This window comes from Glycine soja, chromosome 14 (genome assembly GCF_004193775.1).
Source record: "Glycine soja cultivar W05 chromosome 14, ASM419377v2, whole genome shotgun sequence".
NCBI lineage: Eukaryota > Viridiplantae > Streptophyta > Magnoliopsida > Fabales > Fabaceae > Glycine > Glycine soja.
This window is the reverse complement of record NC_041015.1, coordinates 4635616-4659980: the sequence shown is the minus strand read 5'-3', so window position 1 is coordinate 4659980 and position 24365 is coordinate 4635616. Positions and strand designations below refer to the sequence as shown.

Sequence of the window (24365 nt, the reverse complement as noted above, 5' to 3'; positions counted from 1 at the left end):
GATATTGGAATTAAGAATATCAATTAGATCATAAAAAATTGAAGCAGATATAATGTGAAATTATAATAACCCTAAGAAAATCAGAGATGCAAATAGGAGATCATGTTGATTCGCAAAAGCAGTAACAACATTGTTTTGAGCTAATAACATAAGACGAACATAAACTACTTGAATCCAACAAAATGTATCAAACATCAAAAAGGAGAAACCAGTGCCACTAACAACTGGGTGTCCCATTCGACAACATAAGCAATTGTAAAAGCAACAGAAACAAACTAGGTTTAACGCACTACTTGGATCTCTGTCTCATCTTTCGGCGCTTCCTCTTCAACCTCCTCATACGCTTCTTCTTCCACTGCAAAAAAAAAAAAAAACAAAAACAAAAAGCCCCAATCAGACCTCAACGCTTAATAAAAACATAAATAGGCAAAGGAAATGAGCGAAACAACAGTGAAGAATTGAACCCGCCTTGGCTCTCATCGCGAACAGAACACCGAACCCTTTTTCGTTTCTGAACCCTAGCCGAAGCTGCTGAGAAGTAAAAGACGATTCAGAAGAAAGGGACTGTGAAGGTTGCAACAATTTATAGCCTACGGGAAACCCTAGCAAATTATGAGGAAGTTTCGGCCTCTAACCCAAAGGCCCAGCATGCACGAGTAACGAATCAATGGGCTTAGGAAAGCCTCAACAATTAGAACGGCCCGTTAGGTTTTTGTTTGGAGTGAAGCACATGTGAAATGTATACAGGTACAGTTTTAGTTTACTTCTATACCAGTAAAAAAGTTTTTTTTTTCTTTTTTTTACGTTTATACTGAAATAGAATGTTTATCGAATAAATGAAATTCAAAATTTTAAGTTGTTGTAGTCGCTGTCTTTGCGTAGTGGTACAGTATTTTGGATAGATATTTTAGGGATGTAAGATTGAGTACAAAATTCACAAAGGGGGAGAATATAACAAGAAGTCAAGAAGGGCACACAACTTTTGAACGATATGTTTGTAGAAATTAATAAAGTAGAACAAGCAAGAACTTCAACAACAAAGCAAGAGCCTGTGCCAATAATAATAGACAGTAAATTAAAGAGGCTTATTGGCGGCGAAGTTAGTAATATCAAAATAGTATTTTCATAATTGATAGTAATTTTTTGCTTCATTAAGTTGACCTTAAGACGAGAAGATGGGAAAAATGGAATTAAGTAAATAGAATGAAATGAATTGTGATTCATCATCCTCTTTAATTGTGGTATATCCTTAACTTTACAAATTAAACAATGAAATAATTCATCCTTTTATACTTTATACCACCAGTTAAAGCATATATATATATATATATATATATATGTATATGTGTGTGGGGGGGGGGGGAATAGGATTTGCATCTAAAGTGAGTTTAAAGATTTACACTAAATCTTAGTATATGTTGATCTTTGGTATATAATATCTTAATAAATATGACAAATTTAATATATTTAATGACAACCAATTACTTATTTTTAATTAATGTAAATTAGATTATTCAATTGAATTGAATTTTAAATTATTTATTTATCAAATTTGTTAACAATAATACATTTTTACAATTTTTTATGCAATTAATTATATAGTTATTTGCCTCTATTTATTATTTTCATTATAACAGTTTATTATGACTCATTAAAAATATACTTATTATAAAATAGAAAAAATAAATGTGTAATGTAATTACAATTTAAACTTATTTATAAATTTTATTATTATATTCTTTATTTTATACATTATTGTAAAAACATAATTTAGTATTTTTTTTCTTAGACTATATTAACGGTGAAAAATATATATCATAAGTAGAAAAATTATAAACTTTATTATATGAAACATTTGTAGAAAATATTATTTTGTTAATAATTTTTATAAATAGTCAAAAAAATAATCAAATAATCTAATTCATTGATTATAATTAATTAACGGATAGTCATAAAATATATTAAATTATCATATTTATTAAAGTATTATAAATTGTATAATTAATCTATATTAACAATGTAGATTTGGTATCAAAGATCTTACCCCATATATATATATATATATATATATATATAACAAAAGTTGAACTGTTTCATTTTACTTGTGTTAGTATAGCAATTTTTAATTTTTGTTTCTAGGCATAGGTAAAATCAAACGCATCCCTCAAATTTTCTCTCATTTAAAATTTTGTCCTCCATTTTGACTTCATCCATTATTCAATGGAATTAGTTGATGAGATAAACTAAACGTGAAATCAATTACAATTAAGCAAATACAATGTATCAACTAAAGGCGCTCTAATTGTATTGAATTAATATCGTATATACTGACGATCCTTATAGTAAATAAATATTTGTATGATAACAATAAACAAAACAAAAAATATCTTTTTATTATGAGTTTGTTAATGACTTAAATATTGAATGAAATAAGGATAGAATGACTAAATTGTAAGCGAGAAAAAACTTGAAGACTCAATTTTTTTACAGTTTAAGCAAATACATGTACAAAATCAATTTTTTAGTAGGATTTTTTTTATACACCACAAGTATCTTTTATTCTGACGGACTCAAACTCAAGATCACAAATTTTGTTGAAACAATCAGTTTTAAAATTTTTCTTTTTCCTCCTCCACCCCTCGTTAGGAACTTAAAAGTAACAAAAAGATCTACAAAGAGTAAAATCTGACAGCCATATTTGCAGAGAATTAAAATATATTTAAGGTTTTTATTTTTATTTTATTAGGACATAAAGATGTATCCTCATGGTTCATCTATCGTGCGAAATCTTATCGGATTAAGCAACAATGTTGTTCTTTTGGTTAGTCCTTAAATTCCACAACTAGTTTCATTTAAAGTTTGAAACATTCCTAATTTGAGCGAAAAAATTGTCCCTAAACTATTTTTATTTTATTTCTATTAAGATTTCATAATTTTAAAATTTTAGTAAACTAAATTTTATCCTTTTTATTTATAGAACTTTTCTTCAAATTAAACTTATTATATACTACTTCTTTGTGTTTGATGTCCTAAAACATTTTATCTCTGTACTTTAACTTCCCAAAAGTAAAAAAATAAAAGAGACTTCAAGTTCCGATTGAAAACTGCAAACTTGGCATGAAACACGCTTTATATTGTAAACGTAATCCAAATGGTGGGCAACTTGGATTAGAGAAAACATATATAAAAATTAAAACAAAAGTCTTGACATAAAGTCACATGGATCGACAATGGAGTGAACTAATTGAAAATGAGAATAATAATTATAAATTTTCATACTCTATCATCTTACAAATTACTCTATTATTTTTTTATAACAAGTTTTAAATGTGTTTTATATTTCGAAAATTTAAATACTTTTACTTCTCATTCAATACTTTGAAGAAGAAAAAACTCACTAAAGATCATATCTAACGTCAAAAAATTTATGAAGAAAAAAGGGATATCCTCTTTGAAAATATTTTCATTAGCACTGTTTTTGAAGAAGAAAAAGAATCGGAATCTTTGCTCCATCTTAAAAATGAATAGTTATAAAAAAATTGATATTTTATTAAAAAACTTTCATGACTTACAAATGAAAATTGAGGTGGTTCAAAAAGATTTAAAAGTGATCAACGAATTACAAGAGATAATAATAAGATTTTTAGGAGGATAAAATAAGAGAATATAACGTTCTCAAATGAAAAAAAGGATGAGGGGTCGTAGCATAGTCGTACTTTTTCATGTTTCGGGGTCCCCATTATCTAGTTGCACAATATAAACAAAACATATCAGAGCAATATTATTTTAGGACTTACATAGATGAGGGGTGCAAGGAAATTATATTCTAACCTTTTTGAACCCCGGTCTTGTACTTTTCCATCACCCAACGTGGGAACAAAACTCAATCAGAAAATAAAAAAAATTAAAAAACCCCTGTCTTGGACCTTTGTCACATGTGAAGGAATTTCTTGGGTAACCCTTTTTCTTTGGCTTTGGCAATTGGCATCTTCCAACTTATTATCAATATTTAATTAATTCTGAATAAATATTTAAACTTTGGCAAATGCGAATAAATGGTAAATTAGACTCAATTATTTTGATTCCACTTAGACTAAAATAAAACAAAATTTCGTTGATGTTCCTTATTCTCAAAATTAAGTGCCTCTTTACCTGAATCAGAAAACTACTTTTGAGGGTAAACCTAGGTACTTATCTCATAATTCAAAGTCAGTGACTAATTTTTTAATTATTAAGATCTATTTAAAAAATTGACAATCTCAGTAATTCATATATTTAGATATTAAGCGGTGGTGATTTTAATGAATAGATTTACATTTAGATGGTTATTAATATCGAGAATATAATAAATTATAAAAAGTTGATATGTTGCTTAGGGATCGAAATGAGCCGAGTAGCTTGTCAAGGACCTTTGACTCGACTTATTTAAGGTTCGGCTTGTTTATTATAAAGGTCAAGTTCAAATTTTTTTTAAAAAAATTCTAGATAAAAAGGCCAAAGTCAAACTATAAAAAAAAAACTTATTAAACTTAACAAGCCGACTTATTTAAGTAATAATAATAATAATAATAATAATAATAATAATAATAACTATTATCTATATCATTTGTATGACATTATGAATGACAGGATAAAGTGACATAAAGTGCTTAGAAAGTTCACTTGTATGTGGAAAATTCTAAAAAAAAAAGACTCAAGTTAAAAGGATAATGCAACCAGATTAATACTTTCAAAGAAAAGAATGTTTTGTAAAGACATTTTCAGACAATTTAAATATTTTTATTTGATTATATTAGTATAAATTATTTTTAATTCATATATTTTTTAATATTATACTCTTTTTTATTCATTTTCTTTTAATATATTTTGTGTTTTAACAACTTGAATTCAATATGATTTTGTATTTGTACATTACTTATAAGAAATTTTATAAGTTTTTTTTTTAGTTAATATTTACAGACTTTTAGACAGGCTCATAGACCAAGTAAGACTTTTATGTAAATCGAGCCAGGTTTTTAGAAGAAGTCTATAACAAGTAATGAGTCAAACTCAAGCCTAACGTATTGAACTCAAACTGAGTTTAAACCTAATAAAATTTGATTTTTCCACCCTAATGTTGCTAGAGGCAAGAAAATTCAAACTAATATAATTCGATGCACATTAGAGAGACTTTAATTCAAAACTCCGACCACATATGTGAGAGATATAGTAGTTACTTATCCAACGTATCAAACCATGTCAGTAATGAGTTATAGTTTAGGAATATGAACTTTGAATTAATTATTTATATTTGTTGTTTATCATAAAAATAAGATTAATTGAAAGCAATGCCCTTTATGGAAAAAAAGCTGTTAAACTATCAATATCTCTAGGGATTCCCTTCTTGGTTCTTGCAACAATTTACATTACTCAAGACAAATAATCCAAAACAAGTGGATTAGGGATTTACTATTACTAACTTACTGTTGAAGTTACAAATCGAAAACTGAAAAAAAGAAAGAAAGAAGGGATCAGACCGGAAGACTAGTTCTAACGGGTGGCGATTGGATCAAAATCGCGGGGAAGGAAGAAGAATCGAGCTTGAGCGAAGCTCTGCAGAGAGGGCAATTGGAGTGATTCGTGAGCCACTTATCCACGCACTCGCAATGGAAGCTGTGGTCGCACCCTGGAAGAACCTTCAGCTTCTCTCCGTCGGCGAACGCGCCGAGGCAGATGCAGCACTCCGCCTCCGCCACGCGGTTGCACCGCGGGTGGAGGACGATCGGTAGCCTCTTGATCGCGGCGGAATCGAGGCCGGTGTTCTGCGGCGGCGGGACGGCATCGGGGAGGAGGAGGCCATTGTGGTGGTGGTGGCGGCGGCGGCAGATCCGGCGCGCGAAGACGAAGAGCGCGGTGAAGAGGAGAATGATGGAGAAGAGGACGATGATGAAAAAGAGCTTGCGGCCGCGGATTTCGAGGGTTTCGTCGTCGAGTTCAGTGTCGTAGTGCCAATTCAGTGATTCAGAGTCACGAATCGACATCGTGGAGCGAAACGACGGCGTTTAGAATCGCCGCACGGTGATGTGGTGTGAAGCTGCAATGGGCACAGAACAGCTTTTTGAGTGGGTTCTGTATGTTGCTCAGGCTCAGACTGCTTTGTGAGAAGGGATAGAAATTAGGATCCAAATAACATTATTTATACTCTCTCAGTGGGGCACACGACACTTTGGGGTTTTCAATTTTATACTAAGTTCAAGTATTTTATCTTAATAATGAAAAAATGCTTTTAAAAAACTAATAATCTGAATGATGAAAATTAAAAACCAGTGCGTATTTGGTTTATCATCATGTTTGATTTACATCTAACTTGTGCACAAATTTCAATATAAAATCTAACCAACCAACAGAAACTAAACGAAAAAAGAAGGATGTAAATATTTTTGTTAATCTCATTTTATTACGAACGTCTGTTTAGAAACGGTTACTTTTAGAAATAGTATCTAATTATTCGTTTTTTTCCTATGAAAATAATAAAAATAAGTATTTTTAGAAAATTAAACTAAATACACATTCTATTTTAAAAACAATTGTTTAATTTTGAATTTTTCCCTTAATTAGGTACAAAAACAAGGGATTGTTTTTATATAATAAATTAAATCGATAGGTATTTCATTTAATTTAACAATTTGAAAAGTATATGTTGATGATTACAAGAAAAATTAAGTGATTTTCAAACAAAAAGTTAAATTGCTCTCTTACGTTACAGCATGTTGTCCACTTATTTGTTTTTTTAACGTACACATACTATACAAATAAGTTAAACTATTTCCCTTAGAAAGTTAAAAGGAAAGAATGAAGATTTTTTTGGCCAAAAAATTAAAGTCAATTTTTTTTTAAGAAAATAATTATTAAATGGCTTTTCTAACAAGGGTCAAGGCCACTAGCTGATCAGTAAGAGCATTAAAAATATTCTATTCAATATTTTTAATATTTTTAAAAAGTAAGTATTAAATGTTTATCTGATTTTTATATGATAAATGTTTCCTTTTTGAATATTTTTCATTTATTTTACTAGAAACTTTATGCATTAATTAAGATTTGCTTCGTTGGAGAGATATTTCTATCCATTTTTTTACGTTCATATTTAATTTCTATCCATAGTGTATATGATTTAATCCCGCATGTGTGTATGAATTCCCTGGTTGAAGAAAAAACAACAGTGCAAATGTATTTCGTAAATCTCAAGAAGTGATTTTAAGCAAGATGGGATTGGAGTTCTTGTAAATAATATATATGATCAAGAGAAGAAATTTTATTAAAAACGACCACCTATCTCAAGAGAGATCCAAAGATACTTCATATCTATAATATAATATGATTAATAAAATAGGCATCAATTTAAGAAATAAAAGTAAAATGACATTTTAAAAAATGATTTATTATATTTAAAACATAAAAATTAACACTTACTTTTATGTTGCTAGAAACATTTGTACTTTTATAAAACTTTTCTTACTTAGTATTTAAAAGGTAATTGCCACAATGATTTATTATTTATTTATAATTTTTAATAATTTAAAGTAATATTTAAAATCAATTAAGGTTGATTTAAATAATTAATTGATAGAAATATAAATAGGAAAATAATTATATCTGAAAATGTTATAAAAAAATTTAAAAAGAAAAAAATATCATGTGCATAAATGTTTGAGCTTAATAATTATATTTTGGCAATTTTTAAATATAATTATTTGCCTCTTTATATTTTTTTAGCTGAAACGTTTATTTGATGTTATTTTCTCTCAATAATTATATTTTTTATATTTGAAAATTGCCAAACGGCGTACGTGGGAACCGAAATACGAGGAGGGAGTGTATGTTAAATCATACTATAACACACTAAACAAATACATTATCACTAAGAAACAAATAGGATGAGGTTACTTCCTTGAAAATTTAAGAATAAACTTTATCATTCAAAAACTACGTGCCACACATGCATCGCTGTTGGATTATTACTTGCTGTATTATTTTGTTTGTTTATTTGAAAGAAAGAAAAATGAGATTTTTTTAAATTTAAATTAACGAAAAATTAAAATAATATTAATAAAAAGTTAATTTCTCAAAATCTTAAAATGATAACTTTAGACTTAACTCAATCTTAAAAATTAGCTTAAAGGGTTATTTATATTTTAATTTTAGTTTTAATCGAAGTGAGATTTTTTTCAACATAATTTTTTATTTTATTTTCTCTCAATAAGATAAATAAAAATACATCATATATATATATATATATATATATATATATATATATATATATATATATATATATATATATATATGTTACTTTTCACTTAAAATTTACAGCCGGGCCCCGACAGAGAGGATTGAGCCCTATCTTCTAACTTATATGCAGTAAAATTTGCGAGTTCACTCACAACCAATTAATAACTATCGTACTCTACGACTTTAACTGTTAATAGCCAGTTACATGTGCTCAAAGAAAATCTTTGACTTTATCTGAATCAATGTAGAGAATGATGTCCGAATTCACATTTGTAGATAAGATTGACAAGTTCAATTTTTACGGCCTTTTCACGTTAGGCTTTTGAATTGGACGGTAAAAATCTCTGGTCGTTAGCAATTTTGTTATATTAACCTAATAATAAAAAATCATTGGAAGGAGATTTTTTTATCAATTATTGTCGACCAAAGTTGAATGTTCATACTTTATGCATGTACCGTAGTACCGTACATGATTACATGAATACGGTCCATTAGGAACTTGGTCATTAACACCGTGGTAGCTTATCCGTAACAATGTTGGATATGCAACAATTTCACGGGATGTATACGTACACACCAAATAGTTTTAATGTTACGTCTTTCATTCAACTATTTTGTCTCACGCAAAATTTTTGGATTTACCTGAATAAATATTTTTTAATACATAAAAATTAAAGCAAATATTAATAAATTTATAATAACTCATATCTTATTCAATTAAATGAATTAAATCTTTTCATTATCCAAATGAATATAGTAATAGACTAGTAGTGTTTTTTTCATGTATATATATATACTGGATTTACATAATATCTTAATTCGCCGTAGTAACATAATCTTTAATAATATGTTCATAATATTTTATTTAAATTAAGTAAAAAAGCATTTAATACAAAAAATATTTAATATTTTCATTTCTAACTTAAAATAATAAGGAAATATAACGTGTGGATTCAACTATTTTTTTTCAGGACAGAAAATATACAACCACAACAAAAGCTTTTACATTTTATTGAAAATTGAAACTATTTTTTATATACTTTCAATATTAAGTAAAAAATAAATACATTGAATATCTAAAAAATATTAAACGTATTCATTACTTCTTAATTTACTTAATCAATAAGAGAATCACTATAATGAAATTATAGAGAATTTATAATTATCTTTAAAAAAACATTGATTTGCTTGAATAAGAAATAGAAAGATGAATGACTAAAATAACTAGTTTTTAAATGTTTATATAATAAAGAAATAGATAAATAGAGAAGAGCAAAAACAATGAAATAAGATTATTAAAGAGCATAATAGTGTTAACGTGCTATAGAAAATGCTTTTAAAATGTTTGTATAACTCTACATTTAGTTTTTATTACAAATATCTTAAATTTTAAAAAAGAATCAAGAGATTCATTAAATCATTTTAATTTAATACAATATATGTATATATATTTATTTATTATATTTTTTTATATTATTCATGTTGTTTTCTTTCGGTTATTGAAGATTTATATATAAAAAAAAATTTAGAAAAAATGATTTTTTTTTATAAAAAAATCTTCATGAAACCAGCGAATTTACGCAAATAAATTATGTGTCATATTTGACTGAATAGCTTAAATTAGACTTAATGAGGATGACTGACCCAATGTCTCATTCAAAGGTTCATTTTTGAATTAACTTCACACTCAATCGATTCATGTTATTGCAAGAAAATCGTGGGATTTGCATAATTAATTGGCAGAATAACATAAATTTAGACTGCATGGAATAACCGGCACAGAGTTTAGTTGAAGAAGTCATAGTTGTTATTATATATATGAGCGTTATTATTCCGTGAGCGCCTATTAGTATTTGTTATTTTTTTTAAGATTTGAATTCTTTCTTCTCTAGAAATATATTTAATTGATTTAGATAACATTTTATAAATTAAAAATATATTTGGCAAACAAAAAATACAAAAAACATAACCCATATATCCACAAATTGATACACTTGATTTAGGATCATTCACTGTCCAACATTGTTTTGCCTATTAGATTCTTTTAAGTGAGGGTGTTTGTAGAACAATTTTTTTTAATCAGATGGGTCAGACTATTCATAAATTTATTAATAACTAATCTTTATAAAAAAATTATCTAAGTAGTCATCTTTAATAAAAAAATTTATCATAATCATATTTTTTTTTTCCATTTACAAGACTCTAACATAAAATTTTATTTTAGAAATCAAACCTTATTTCATTCATTCCAACAATTTATTAATGTTCTTGGGATAAGTTTAAATATCGTTATTTCATTCCTTGTCTAACATGAAATTTTATCAAATTAAATTTATAAATTCTAACTCGTCCCAATAATATTTAGAACAAAATCAAAACAACTCAACTTTTTTTAAAGGCCAAAAAATATTATTACTGATAAAAATGTCTGGGCTACAAGCTATAACCCACACCAGAAGACAATTACAAAAGAAAAAGATGCCGACAAAAAGTAACAGCATTAATAAAGCCTATAAATCCAAACAAAGAGACCACATTGGGCCTTCACAACAAAACATTGACCTTTTATCATTTTAAATTTTTTTCTCAAATAAAACCCTAAAATAGATGGTCAACTAAATTATTTATTCATCATGGGTTATTCTCATCACATATACATTGATTAAAAAAAACAACTAATATTCTTTTACATTAATTCTAAATTAATGAATTTAAAAGATGATTGCGTTATACAGGATGATGTCTCTTACATTTTATCTGATAAAAATAATCTATAACCCTTCCCATTTTGGTATTTTGTTTGGAAGAAAGAAAAACAAAAATTGTAAAAAAGTCCAAAATATTGGAACAAAAGGAAATATAGCAGTAAAACCAAGCACAATGTTTCTGCTTGAGGCTTATGCAACTCAGAAAACCCTAACAAGCAGGGTACCACGGGAAATACATGAAATTGGATTGGCACACCACGAAGACAGAATAGATAAATCCCTAAATCCCCCTTGCAAGCTCTAATCCACTTCCAAGCTAGAAACCTTTGCATGATCTTGATCGAATTGCTGCCACTGAGAGAATATTTTTTGAGAACACCACTTTAATTATTCTGCACTAACCACAGCCCCCACACACATGCTTTTCGTATAATAATGTTCCAGCAATCTAAATAATTTTGAACACCCAAAGAGCAGGAAAATATGATTGTAAATGCTATTTGGCCAAGCTGAGACTACCCTCAACAACTTAAACATTCTATCCAGACCTCCGATGCACGTGTACAGCCAAAAAAATTATGATTCAAATTTTCAAGTTCTATGTTATCATAGTAAAAGGAACTATAGAACTATTATATATTTAACAATGTATAATCGATTCATTATTTTTTAATAAATTACACTTTATAAAGGAATATAACTGATTCATTATTTTTTAATAAATTACACTTTATAAAGGAATATAACGCATTAGACAAATTAAGATGACCCATAATGTAACTCAACTTCATCCAAGAAATATAAGAATATAATCTTTTAAATCTAAGTGCACGTTTGAATTAACATTTGTAAACTTAATTTGGATAAACTAAGTTTGAATGAAAAACATCCAAGTCTTGCTTCTTCTGAGCTGAATTTTTAGACAAATTTTTTTTGTTAAACATAATTTTAAGCTATAATCAAGTTTCATCACAAATTATTTTACTAACAAACATACTGAGAAATTCCAACACACCCTCAAAAATCCCTTGGGAAGAGTTATGAGTATCCGGACTTCCTGTTGATGTATGCAATAATTTAGTTAATTATTTAATTAGAAATTAGTGATTCATTTTGAAATTAGTTTGACAACTATAAAATTTGTTATAGTTACATGTACAGTGTGTATAAAAATAATAATAATCATCAATGAGAACTAGAACGTGCAGGAGTGTGCAGGAGAGTGCGATTTTTTTTTTAGATTTTTAAATCTCTTTTATTTTTTCTCAATCAATTCCTTCGTCATCTTCTCCTATCCTCTAAATCCGGCATTTTTGTTCAAATAAATAAAAATTCTACTGAAAAAAAAAGAACAAAAGCAAACTTGCTTAATGTTAATATAACTAGATGAAGAAAAATATTTAGCAACGCATTACACATCTCTAACAAATTATCCAATAAGTTTTTATGTAAAACAAAAAAAGTATCTCCAATTTCTATATTTTATAGTGTTTAAAATGGAGGGAGAATAAAATAATTAGTTTTCATAAATTAAATTAAAAATATAGATTCCTCATTTAAATAAATGAATAAAATAACATATTAATTTATTTTACCTTCATAATTTTTTCTATAAATACTTGAAGTTTCACGGAATGATTTGTATTCTAAAAAATCATATTCCTAGAAATATAACAACTAGGATTATTATTCCTGCTTATATTTAAAATATGTTTAATTTTATTTGAATATTCTTGAAATTATTTTTTAAAATTCAAATAATAAAAATAAAAATAAAAGTTACATGCATATATATTTAGATAATATTAGCTTTTCATATTCACACAGTAAATTTTATTTTCATACTCAATCCCATAAAAATATCACATATTCATCCCTCTCCATTTGGAAAGTTACATGGAACATCATGGAAAAACATAATAAAAAAGAAGCTACAAGATTCATAAACATAAAATACTTAGATAAATTTTCAAAACTTGTAAAAAAAACAAAATAATATTAGGTTTGTGTGTTCATATTTTCGATGATAAACTCCTAAACCATAAAACAAACGCACTCAAAAACACAAATTTCCCAAACTAAGTCCGGATCAGATTTGATATTGGCCTGAAATTTGAGATTTTAAAATTTAATTTTTAAATTTTAAATTTTTTATTTGTTTAATATTTTATGACCTAATGAACCATAAAGTAATTTATAAATGAAATTTCCAAACATACATCCATTTATATTATTTTGAAAGAATATTTTATAACAATATAAATCTATGTAAAGAAATAGTAAAAATATATCTTGTAAGAATTTATTAACATATCTACCACCATAACTATTTAAAAGAATATTTTAACGAAACCCTCAAATAAAAAAATAATTATATATATATATATATATATGAATATTTAAATTTAAATGTTAAACCTTGTAAATGAATCTATTATATTACAATATGACAAATTTTTTTAAATTCATCTATAGCTACTAAGGTAGACTAGATACAAAGTTAAAATAATTAAATAAATACATGAATATATAAATTTAATTGTTAATGACATTATAGGGAAAAAAATCATCGCTAAAAAAGACACCTATCTAATAAAAAAATAAAATAAAATTGAGTATTAATAAAGTTTTCAAAAGTGTTTATTCAACAAAAGAAAATATTACCATATCAAATAGTCCACAAATAGAAAATTGCAATGTGATTTATGATTTTTAGATTGAATAAGAAAACTTCAATGTTTTTAGACCTTTCATATTAACACTTTTAACATTAAAATAGTTTCAGTAAAAATATGCCAAACTTAAATTTAATGCAGAGTAAAATCATATTAAATAAATAACAGTATAAAATTGGGAACAAGAGTAAAATAAAGAATATTACAAAAGAAAAATATTTGGCTCACATGAAATTTTGATCTTCCTATTTTAAAATAAAGATATTTAATCTTTTTATTTTTTAAAATTCACAACTTTAATTTTTTTATTTTAAAATAAAAAAATTTAGTCCTTCACTTTTATTAAATCCAGGATTTTCATCTTTCCTTCAAACATAGAAAGTGTGTTGGAAGTGTTTATGGTCAAGATTAATATTGGGTATGACATTGATTAAACAATTAATTAATTGTGTGCCATGTTACAAAATTTGTATCAGGCTAGATTAATTTCATTACAAAAATAAAAGACTAAAATTACATATTTTGAAGAATATGACAAAATATCTCTATTTTAAAATTTTAAAATAGGAAGATCAAAATTATGAATTTACAAAATAAATAGACCAAAATTACATTTTAATCAAAATGTTTATACTAAATTAATGAAAAATGTTTCTCCATATCATTTCATAAGTCAAATTATTTATGATATTAAAAGATATCATATACCAAAATGATAAAGAAATAATAACTTTAACACAATTATAAAAACCATACTTTTTTTGGTCTCCACATTCTTGTAGATTATATAGATTATATTACCAATTAACTAACTTTATATACTAAATCAAAAATCTGATAAATAAATTTTATTAAAATAAACTAGAAACAATTTCTAATAATAAATTCTAAGGAAGTAGTTTAGATTTATAAAAATAAATTAGAGTTTGTAATAAATAAATTATTTGCATACTTCCATAAATCAATATTGGGTCATGCTAACAAGAACATAACTCTGAAGATAGGAGAATGTTTGCATGGATTAGACAAATAAAAAGAAGGAAATTTTTATAGACAAACTAATTAAGAACAATATTAATCAACCCAAAAAAAATAATACAGCTTTTTTCCAATCATTCAATTTCTCAACTTCTGGTTTCACAGTTAAAACTCCATGAAAACCTCCGAATTATTTGATCCAAGAGAACAATGACTACGTACATTTACATTTAAACATCACTGATCAGTGCATATAACTTACACATACATTGAATTGATGAAGTCCAAATAATAGAAAGGGCTTACCGCATAATCTGGCAAGATACATAACTTCATCGTTGATTTGCTTCCCAATCACCAGCAGCAAAATGTATTTGCACTGCAGTTAATTAGTATTTTACAACAGCACTAAATCTCAACCATGAAAATGATTTTATTTAATTCTACTACGCTTATTATCCACAATTAACAATTAATACTAACAAGCACTAATCTTTCAGCGTCGTAGTCTACCCAGCATTTTATTCACAACAGCATCGATCAATCTATATGTGATCCTCTTCCATCACGATGAACTAATACTATAAGTTCAAACCAATCGAACGATATAATTAACTTGAACAAACATATGTTATAATTCTAATTAATTAATCAAGCAATTTCAAACTCAAATTTCTTTAAAGATCAAAGAAGAAAGGATCATTATAATCCCATAAACTACCAGTGTAGTCATCCTCGTTCGCCATGGACCAAAACGGCGAAGAAGATCCAAGCCCCACTGTCCCCACCAACGCCAGATCCGGATCCACCGAAGAAGCATCCATAGCAGACGCAACCGAACCCACAACGGGGGAATTATTCACTCCCTCCACCACCACGCCATTCTGATGTTGCTGTTGCTGTTGATTCGACAAAACCCCATGTTGCACTTGCACATGCACATGATTATTATTACTATCCAGAAAACCATGCCTTTGGTACGAGGTTGATCTAATAGAACCATCAACAACAAAAACATTATTATTCACACCTAAACCCACATCGGATTCCGAATTATGTTGGTACGATGTTGATAGAGTATGTGCCACTTGCACTTGCACCAATTCCTCGGGACAACGATGGTGATGAGGATGATGAACTTGCACTATATTATTATTGTGATTATCATTAGGGCACAGAACCGGTGGGGAGTAAGTGTAATTGTGACTATTGTTATAAGGGTAAGGCACGGTAGCGGTGTTAAATGGAAAATTGACAGAAAAACCTGAAGGGCGAGGAAGCAAGGGTCTTAGGGTTTGGGTGGAAGAGGAAGAGGAGCGAGAAGAGGAAGATTGAGAAGAGGAACCGGAGGGTTGGAGGTTAAGCTGTGCCCTGGAACCGTAGAGGATGATGGCGGCGCGGTCGTAGGCTCTGGCGGCGTCCTCGGCGGTGGCGAAGGTTCCAAGCCACTTACGAGTTCGCTTGCGTGGCTCGCGGATCTCGGCGACCCATTTGCCCCAGCTTCGTTGTCTGACGCCGCGGTACCTAAATTTGTTGTTGTCGGGGCCACCTTTACCTTTGCACTTACGACTACTGATTTTGTTGTTGGTGTTACTGTTAGATGTTTCGCTGGGAGTGGTTTCAGTGGTGGTGGTGGCGGTGGGTTTGGTTTCTTGGGGTTGAGGTTGGAGAGAGGCCATTGGTTGGTTGGGCCCAGTTTGGTTTATAATTATCTGAATTAGATTAGAGGGAGAAAGATAGATGGAGACGCTTGTTGTTGGGAAGCTCGTTGTTGAGTCAGTGTTGATGTTGATTAGGCTCTGGTGGGAAGGGGTTTCGATGTCATCTCTGTCAATGGTGGAATAGGGCGGTGTAACATGCAATTTATACAGGAGAGAGAAAAAAGAGGAAGGGATTGGTGATGTGCATCGAATAGAGTACCACAATAGTATTGGTTTCGGAATTTGGAATCCCTGCTTCTGATGCTTCTTGCTTTTGTTGATTTTCTTCGTTTTGTTTCGAGACTAGGGTTATGGTGTTTATTGCTTGGGATAAGTTAATTAAATTAATTACTTCCCATTCCTATGCTGTTTACCGAAAATTATTATTCCTACTTTCCCAGACAACAACTCATTATTACACTGCCACCTAAGGATCTTTATTTCTATTGTGCCTTGCATTTGCATCAAGAAAAATACTCCTAGTAATTTTTTTAAACAGGAGTACTAAGCTACTTCGTTTGTTTAAATATAGGGAGTATTAATCTTTATCAACTCTTGTTACATATATTGGCAAGTTAACTACTAGTATCACACAAGTTTAATTTTAATAATTAAAATAAGGGCTACAAAATAAAAACCTTGTAGGGTGGGAAATGGCACAACTATCATTTTTATTTTTTTTTAACAAATGGCTAGATATTGGTCCCGGTAGGCAACCATGTTCCTTTTGTTGGTGTTCAGGAGATTTAGGTGATGGTATCTAACGTATTTTATGGTAATACTAATTGACATATAAACATAGTCCAGCCACCCTTATTTTAGTCACACATATTGCATTGGATTACGTGGTAGTTAAATGTTTCTAATGTCGGAAGTTTATTCTTCAAAAACTAGTCATAAGTGCCGGATAAAGTACACACATCCATCCATAAGCGCAACCTTCATTGAACTGGCGCGTGCGCGCGCATATATATATATATATATATGGTTAGCTATATTGAAGCTTTTTGTGCTGGAAAAAGAATTCGGTTCTTTGTTTGGCTCATCTTCCATGATGATGAACTCCCAAAGTCACAACCTAATTAATACGTACTATATATACGCCACGAAAGACTTTTAACTTATAGTCCCTCTTGCAACTTAAGTGCACAGGCCATTCAAGATGCATCCTATTGTCTGTGTAATTGCACAAAAGCTTGTCATTTTTTGGGAATGGCTGGATTTTCTTACCAAGCTGATTTTCTTGCTTTAGACATCAAAAGCTGGCTTCACCCCTTCAGTTACGGCATCAATACAACCTTGTCCGTGTCTTGTTATATATATGAGGATTTGTATGCTTCCATATTTGATATGATCACTGAATTAGTACGTTTGATGTATTAAGAATAAATCCAATTATAATTGTCGTAAACATCTTTCATGTGATGATGTGATTAGAGAAAACATGCATTTTGCTAGTATTAGTACTAGTCTATTAGTACTAGTCTAGTCATTTAATTAGGGGTGTTTTTGGGTATAACTTATTCGCGAATTCAAATTAACCTAAATCGATCCAAATAATTTTGGATTGAGTCATTTATATACGTATTTGAGTCAAAACTGAATCAAAATTGTTTATGTATGAGCAAAATGAATTTAGATTTATAGATTTATTAACCCGATCCACTAATCCGTAATTAAAATATAAATTTTATTTTATATATATATATATATATATTAAAAATTAAAAAAATATTTTTAACACATTACATTTTAACGCTTGATGCTTCCTTCTCTGCCGTTTTCTAATTCTAAGGTTACAAAGTTCCCTTTCAAACTTTCTAAGAAGCATGGTCTTAATAGAGAAACATTGTGCCACTGCACCACCACCACACCACCTTGTCACTGCAAGAGCATGTTGCTTCCTCCTCTTATGTTCTTTTATTCTAGGATTACAAAGTTTTCCTTTCATACTTGTCAGCAGCCGCGTGGTCTTGACAGAGAGACATCGCGCCACCACACAATCTCGCCGCCCCAAGTCTGCATTTCCGTAGATCTGCTATTCGCACCACCACATATCCATGTTACTTCACTTTGTTTCTTTTTATTGTGGATGGGTGCTTTAGAATTTTAATTAATACCTCTATCTGGAGCTTCCTATAATTAAAATGCGTGTTTATATATGGCAATGTTTTTATATGTTTTTTTGTATTTAGTGAATAATCTTTATATTGAAATAGCTCAGATTATTTTTATGCTGGATTGGTTCATTCGCAGAGAAAGATAGAGAGCTTGGGTTGGGGATGCTTTTGCGGAAATCAAGTCTCAAAGAAAGAAGGGTCAAAGAGGTATTCTATATTGTTGATAATATGGAATAGTGTCAATCTACATGAAAGAACTTATTATTGCATAGGTTCTCTTGAAGAGTTATTTGTTTCCTCTCATTCTCATACAATGAATTTAATTTTTATTTGGCTAGTGAATTTTCTCTTTATATTATTGTACAGGTTATTTAGCATTTGCAAATGAAAAAATTGAAAAAGAAAAGTGGTATAGGGAAAGAAAAGTGGTATAGGAAGTGTTAGTAATTCATCTCCAATTCCACCAATTAACATTCTCTCTTCATTTCACACTCAAAGTCTATGAGGGCAAGGGACAAAAGCTCCTTCACAACCATAAAGACATGAAACAAATTTGGTTACAACAAATTTGTAAATTTTATTATAAGAAATTAACTTGTAAGAAATAATTGTGATTCAGATTATTATACTAAATCTTGTTGAAAAATATTTATTTTAATTTATATTAATTTATTTTAAAATATTATACTGATAGTATTAAATGGATACATATAGATGCATTCGTAATTCTTTTACAAAATGATTCTTCAGGCTTCATTCAATACTCTTGGGAATATTTGTCAAATTCTCGTATCCTTATTCTACGTACCATGCATCCTTCACAGATAATGAAAGCCAAGTATACCTTCACATGAACACATAAATTATCAAAGTTATCTGACTTGACTCATAGTTTAAATTGGTTATAAAAATGTTGGCTCGTTTTTTAAAATTAATTTTATTTTCGTATTTTTTGACTTTGTTATCATGAATAATTTTTTTTTGTATTCATATTATTCTAATTCTTTCCTGTATTTCCTTCATTTTTATTTTTTAAATAAGTGAGTTAGCTTGTGAATCTACCCACCTAACTTACCAACCTTTAGTAAATTAAATTATTGCACTATTTTTTTTTCACTCACTAAAGAAGTGAGATTGAATTAGTTTGACTTACTTTTTATGTAACCTTGTGATTTAACACAAGTCAAATTCTATTACTTTTTATCTCTAAGATTACTTCCTTTTTTAATAACGTCACTTTTCATTTTACATATTTTTCTCTCTTTTTTGAAGTTTCTTATGAATGTCTTTGACCTACCTTTATTGACACAAAAAAATAAGTTTTATAAAAAATCAATCTTGATAATTATTTTCAAATAATTAAAAATGAAACTTTTTATTGATAAATATTTATTTTATATAAGCTTACAAAAAATATAGACACTCTTCTTAATGAAAATTTCCGTTTTCAGTTACTTAAAATCGATCCTAAATACTGAATAAAACACATACACACAACGATTCGATGATTCCTTTAACTTCATTTTGGTCTTGCTTTTTACTAGAATTTTTTAACATCTATTATAACATAAATTTTAAGTTGTAAACTTGTGCATTAAATCTTTTATCCCAGTTTCACTGATTTAGTTCGTTTGGAAACAGTTTAGAAAAGATGAACGTTGTTATCATAATATTTTTAAGAATTAGGAGTTATACTATTACAGAAATTTCTTATTGGGACAACGATTTACAGAAGTTTTTTTTTTTTTTTGTCAAAGAGAAGTTGTCTTTAACCATGATGGATATGATACTGTACTGTATAGGGCCCACAAGTAAAGCTAAGCCCAAGAAGGTCCAAGATGAGGTCAGTTATATGGGCTCAGATGAGGTCCAAGTCCTTCCCTTTTCTTGATCAATGACCTGACTAATAATAATAATAATAAAAAAGCTGCTTCCAATTGAGCCATTGAGGACCAAAAAGAACCTTTCCCTTTGCGGCCGGCTTTGCATCTTCAACTTAGCAACAAAAGAGATTTATAATGCGTAAATTGTTATACAATCACAAATTTAGTTACGTGATAAGTTTGTAGATTTTTATATAAAAAAATTTTAATTAAAAGTTATACACTTATACTTATAATGGAAATTTGTGGTAATTATATTATAAATATGAAATATTTATTAACTTTTTTTTTATTTCAGAAATGACTTTGCTTATAACTAATTTTTATTTGAAAATTTGGTTGACCGTCTTTAAAAAAATATTCTCTCTTAACTACTTTTTATTTTATTTACAAAACCAAACATGAGACTTTAGTTAAAGAAATTTAAGCCCAATTTTTTGTTAGTATAAGTATATACTTGTACTAACCATGCATAAAAATTACTCTAAAAGAATTCTCAAGATGTGCTTAAGCGCTTAGAAGAGAATACTAAATGTATATTAAATATTAATTTTATATTATGTTTTAATGTAACTGGCAAGTAATAAAATAATTAATAGATATCACATCTAATATTGTTTTTCTTGTTTACAGCTAACCAAGTTGCAAAAATATAGATTAAGAGAGAGAAAGTATTCAATTTTTTTTTCATAGGATTAAAATTTAGAGTTTAATTTTTAAGCATTTTTTTAAATGGTGAACTATATATTCAAAATTAATTATTAATAAGTGTACCTGAGTTAAAGATACATAAATATTTAATGTTTTAATGCATGAAAATATGTAGATAAGATGTATAAAAGCAACGCTAGTGAATAGTGGCATGAAATCAGTGAAAAGCAGTGATAAAAAAAAACTATATTTGCTTCTGTCTCTCCGCTTATAGAATGGAGAAAGGTTTGAGTGCATATTGTTATAGTATTTATTTTCATATATATATATATATTAAAAAAATTACATCTGAACTCACTTTTGTGGTGTAGATGATGACTTTAATATTTCTTTTTATTACATGTCTACATATGAATATTTGAAATCATAATTCACATTTTGATAAAATAGAATGTATTTTTTTATATGGTAAAATGCAAATATTTGAGAAAGAGCGAACATTAATATTGATTAACATGAATATTAATAATTGAAAAGAATAGAATTGATTAAAAGTATCATATATAACTTGATTAATTAAAAAATATCAACAATAATATAATTTTAACTATAAAACATTACAACTTCAAAAAAAAAAAGCTATAAACATTACAAATAAAATTATTTAATTTAATTAAACAATATTTTTTTAAATTTTAATTGTAAAATATGACGAACATGGAATGCAGATATGAACAAATCGAATAAAATAGTAAATAAATTTATGAATAAATATTCGGATCCAAACTCTCTGAATAAGTAAGATGTTTTTTACCATGATATTTTTTAATGTGCATCCGATTCTCATTCTTATAAATATACGGCTTGTTAATCTGTCGTTTATCATGGTCTGTACTTGGACTCTTGTTGTATTTTTTCGGCATTAGCACTGATTCTGCCCTTACCCTATATATATGTGATCCTCTTTTTGCATAGCTTAGTAATATATTATTGTCCATAATCTTGAGAACAAAACCTTCAAATCAGCGTTACACAGCCCCGTGGGGGATATAGCTAGCTAGGTTCCTTTAAAATGGGAACAAAGGGATATATAAATATAGTTTCTTTATTAATAAAATAGATACTGTAATTGTTAGCGTCCATCTATAAATTTGATCTTGTGTCTTTGCTTTTGTGAAAAGACGTGATGGGCATGCAGCAAGCAGGACAAAAGAGGCAGCCAAAGCAACAAGGAATCAGATAATAGTGCAAGCAAATTTACCAAATTTTACATGCAGATATCCATGCATATCCATCAAGAAACAAAGTTAACAAGATTTTGATTACTTTTTTGATAAGCCCTACCCTATAGTCTTTTAATATTAATTTAGACCCTTTAGATAGATGCACATCATTTTAATTAATCTCGAATTGGATCCAAGTGGGGGGAGGAGAGGTCCTATCGCCTCACCTATACTTTATTCATTAATTAAAAAAAATCTCTTTTCCTATTGTAGGATTCTAATCCCTGAACACAGACTTATTTATTTATTTATTTATTTTACCTTCTCTAGTTTACTATTACGCTAATTGAGAACCATATGCATCTCTATCTCTGCATTGGCCATATTTTTGTCTTGTGTGGAAGAAAGGAGACCACGTTAGAGAGAATCTGCACGAGAATTAATTGGCCGGTGATAGCTAAGTTGGGAATTTGACTAAGGTAAAGACTGTGGATGTGTCCTTGTCAACGTCATGCCGGGTAATATATTACATGCCATGTATGTATGTATTCGGGACATGTGAAATAGCCAAAAAAATTTTATATATATAATAATAGGGCATATCTTCAGTGATATGTTTTTAAATGAAAGTTAAAACTTATAAGCAATTTCATAGTAACACAACAACTTTAATTGAAGAGTATATATATATATATATATATGTGTGTGTGTGTATACAAGGCAAGGGATCGATGTGCAGCTTATAGGTTTAGGGTCGATCCTTAGGGTCTAGTAAGTGTAGATCTTATGGCTCGAGTTGGTTTCTATTATGGAGTGGTTATAAGGCTAAGTACTGATGTTTGGACCACACCCTCCATTTGACAAAAGATTATCGTCACTAGCAAGTACTTATGAACAAGCAACCCCACTAGCAATGTTTGCAGATAATTTCCTTTCTAAGCTTGTGCAATATCTAATCACATATTCGAATCCTTCGAATATCTCAAACGAAAGAAGGTAATATAAAACATATTTTTAGAAGTGATAAAGATAAAAACCATCCTAAGACCCCACTCCCTAAACTTTTCTCAATTATGTGGATCCATGCAACTATAATTTGTCTTACTTCGGGGTTAGCGATAAAAATATGCAACAAGTAGGTAAACACATACTATATTTAATTTAAGTTCTATTAGATTTCATAAAGAAGTAAATAGAAAATCCCTTTGAAAATTATTTTATTTTAACACGAACTGTGTGTTTTAAATTAAAAAAGCAACAAAATGAAATTTATGACTGTGACTCCCAATAATATGTGGATGCCACATGTATGTATGCGTAACCAAACCTAACAAGATGTATTTATATATGGGCAATGCTTTAAACTTTTATCCGTGCCTATATATCCTCCCAGTGACTGCTTTTCACCTATTTGCATTTTAATATTTTTCTTCATAAAATTTCTGCCAGGTATAGCTTGCCGACGGGGACACAAACTGGACAGAATGACAGACAGGCCGGTGAAGCAAACTACTCACGTCAACCTCATCACGAATTCACAGTTCACAAACACGACACCACCACAAAAAAAAAACAGTAAATTTTGTATATGCGAATTAAATTTTTACTAATCTTATATACTGTACAAGTATATATAACCAATGTAAAAACGATGTAATAAACAGAATTTGAAAACTAATTGTGCTTGGCGATGATTGAGATTGAGGGAGTAATAGCTATCAGTCCAACCCAACAGACAAAAAGCTAGCGGGCACATCTGTTCTACAGTATACTACATTAATTGTTTTGATATTCATTTTGATGCCCGGAGAATCTTGGCACCTTAATATCAAGTTCGTAAATGAATGACAACACTCTTCTCCGAACATCTCGAATGCTGCAATTAATTAATTATAGTAGAGTTGGGCCCCTACATGGTATTTAGGAATTCTAATAAGTTTTTTCCCACTTAATTCTTAAAAACTTAGAACTGTTTAAAATAGTTTCCAATTGAATTCGGATACTTTTAAGTAAGTAGATGAAAAAAAATGATATAAAATAAAATATTATTAACGATGATCAATTAAGTTGTCTAACAAAAACTAATCATGAAAAAAAAAAACTTTTTAAAACAGTTATTTATATAAACTATAATTATTACTGTGAGCACAATATTTACTCCA

At 28.6% G+C, this 24365-nt stretch overlaps 2 protein-coding genes and 1 long non-coding RNA gene across 5 annotated transcripts; 1 reads left to right on the top strand and 2 right to left on the bottom strand.

The window, feature by feature from the left end:
- Positions 1 to 5318: 5318 nt before the first annotated feature.
- LOC114384409 (RING-H2 finger protein ATL66-like) lies at positions 5319 to 6142 on the bottom strand. The gene has a single exon (XM_028344079.1). The coding sequence runs from the start codon at positions 6018 to 6020 to the stop codon at positions 5511 to 5513; it is 510 nt and encodes a 169-aa protein (XP_028199880.1). The 5' UTR covers positions 6021 to 6142; the 3' UTR covers positions 5319 to 5510.
- A 4965-nt stretch (positions 6143 to 11107) lies between these two features.
- Positions 11108 to 16483, bottom strand: LOC114384243 (ethylene-responsive transcription factor ABI4-like). Of its 3 annotated transcripts, none has more exons than XM_028343897.1 (3): positions 15348 to 16483; positions 14933 to 15005; positions 11108 to 11327 (listed from the first exon to the last, which is right to left on the bottom strand). In XM_028343897.1, exons 1-2 carry the CDS (start codon positions 16303 to 16305, stop codon positions 14959 to 14961), a joined length of 1005 nt encoding a protein of 334 aa, XP_028199698.1. In that variant the 5' UTR covers positions 16306 to 16483; the 3' UTR covers positions 11108 to 11327; positions 14933 to 14958. The 3 variants fall into 3 exon arrangements, with proteins under 3 accessions (XP_028199698.1, XP_028199700.1, XP_028199699.1); XM_028343899.1 differs by having other exon boundaries at positions 14933 to 14972; positions 15348 to 16482; XM_028343898.1 differs by lacking the exon at positions 11108 to 11327 and having other exon boundaries at positions 14711 to 16480.
- Positions 16484 to 18089: 1606 nt separating this feature from the next.
- On the top strand, positions 18090 to 19048 carry LOC114383242. The gene is made up of 2 exons (XR_003660437.1): positions 18090 to 18653; positions 18813 to 19048. It is a non-coding gene; the product is annotated as an uncharacterized LOC114383242 (long non-coding RNA).
- The last annotated feature ends 5317 nt before the right edge of the window (positions 19049 to 24365 follow it).

What these genes read in the sequence shown, in the direction of transcription:
- LOC114384243 (XM_028343897.1), bottom strand. Translation starts at nt 16,305, where the DNA reads ATGGCCTCTCTCCAACCTCAACCCCAAGAAACCAAACCCACCGCCACC. An exon ending in GAACGAGGATGACTACACTG is followed by an intron (nt 15,006 to 15,347) that starts GTAGTTTATGGG and finishes AATTAACTGCAG; the next exon opens with TGCAAATACATTTTGCTGCT.
- LOC114384409 (XM_028344079.1), bottom strand. Translation starts at nt 6,020, where the DNA reads ATGTCGATTCGTGACTCTGAATCACTGAATTGGCACTACGACACTGAA.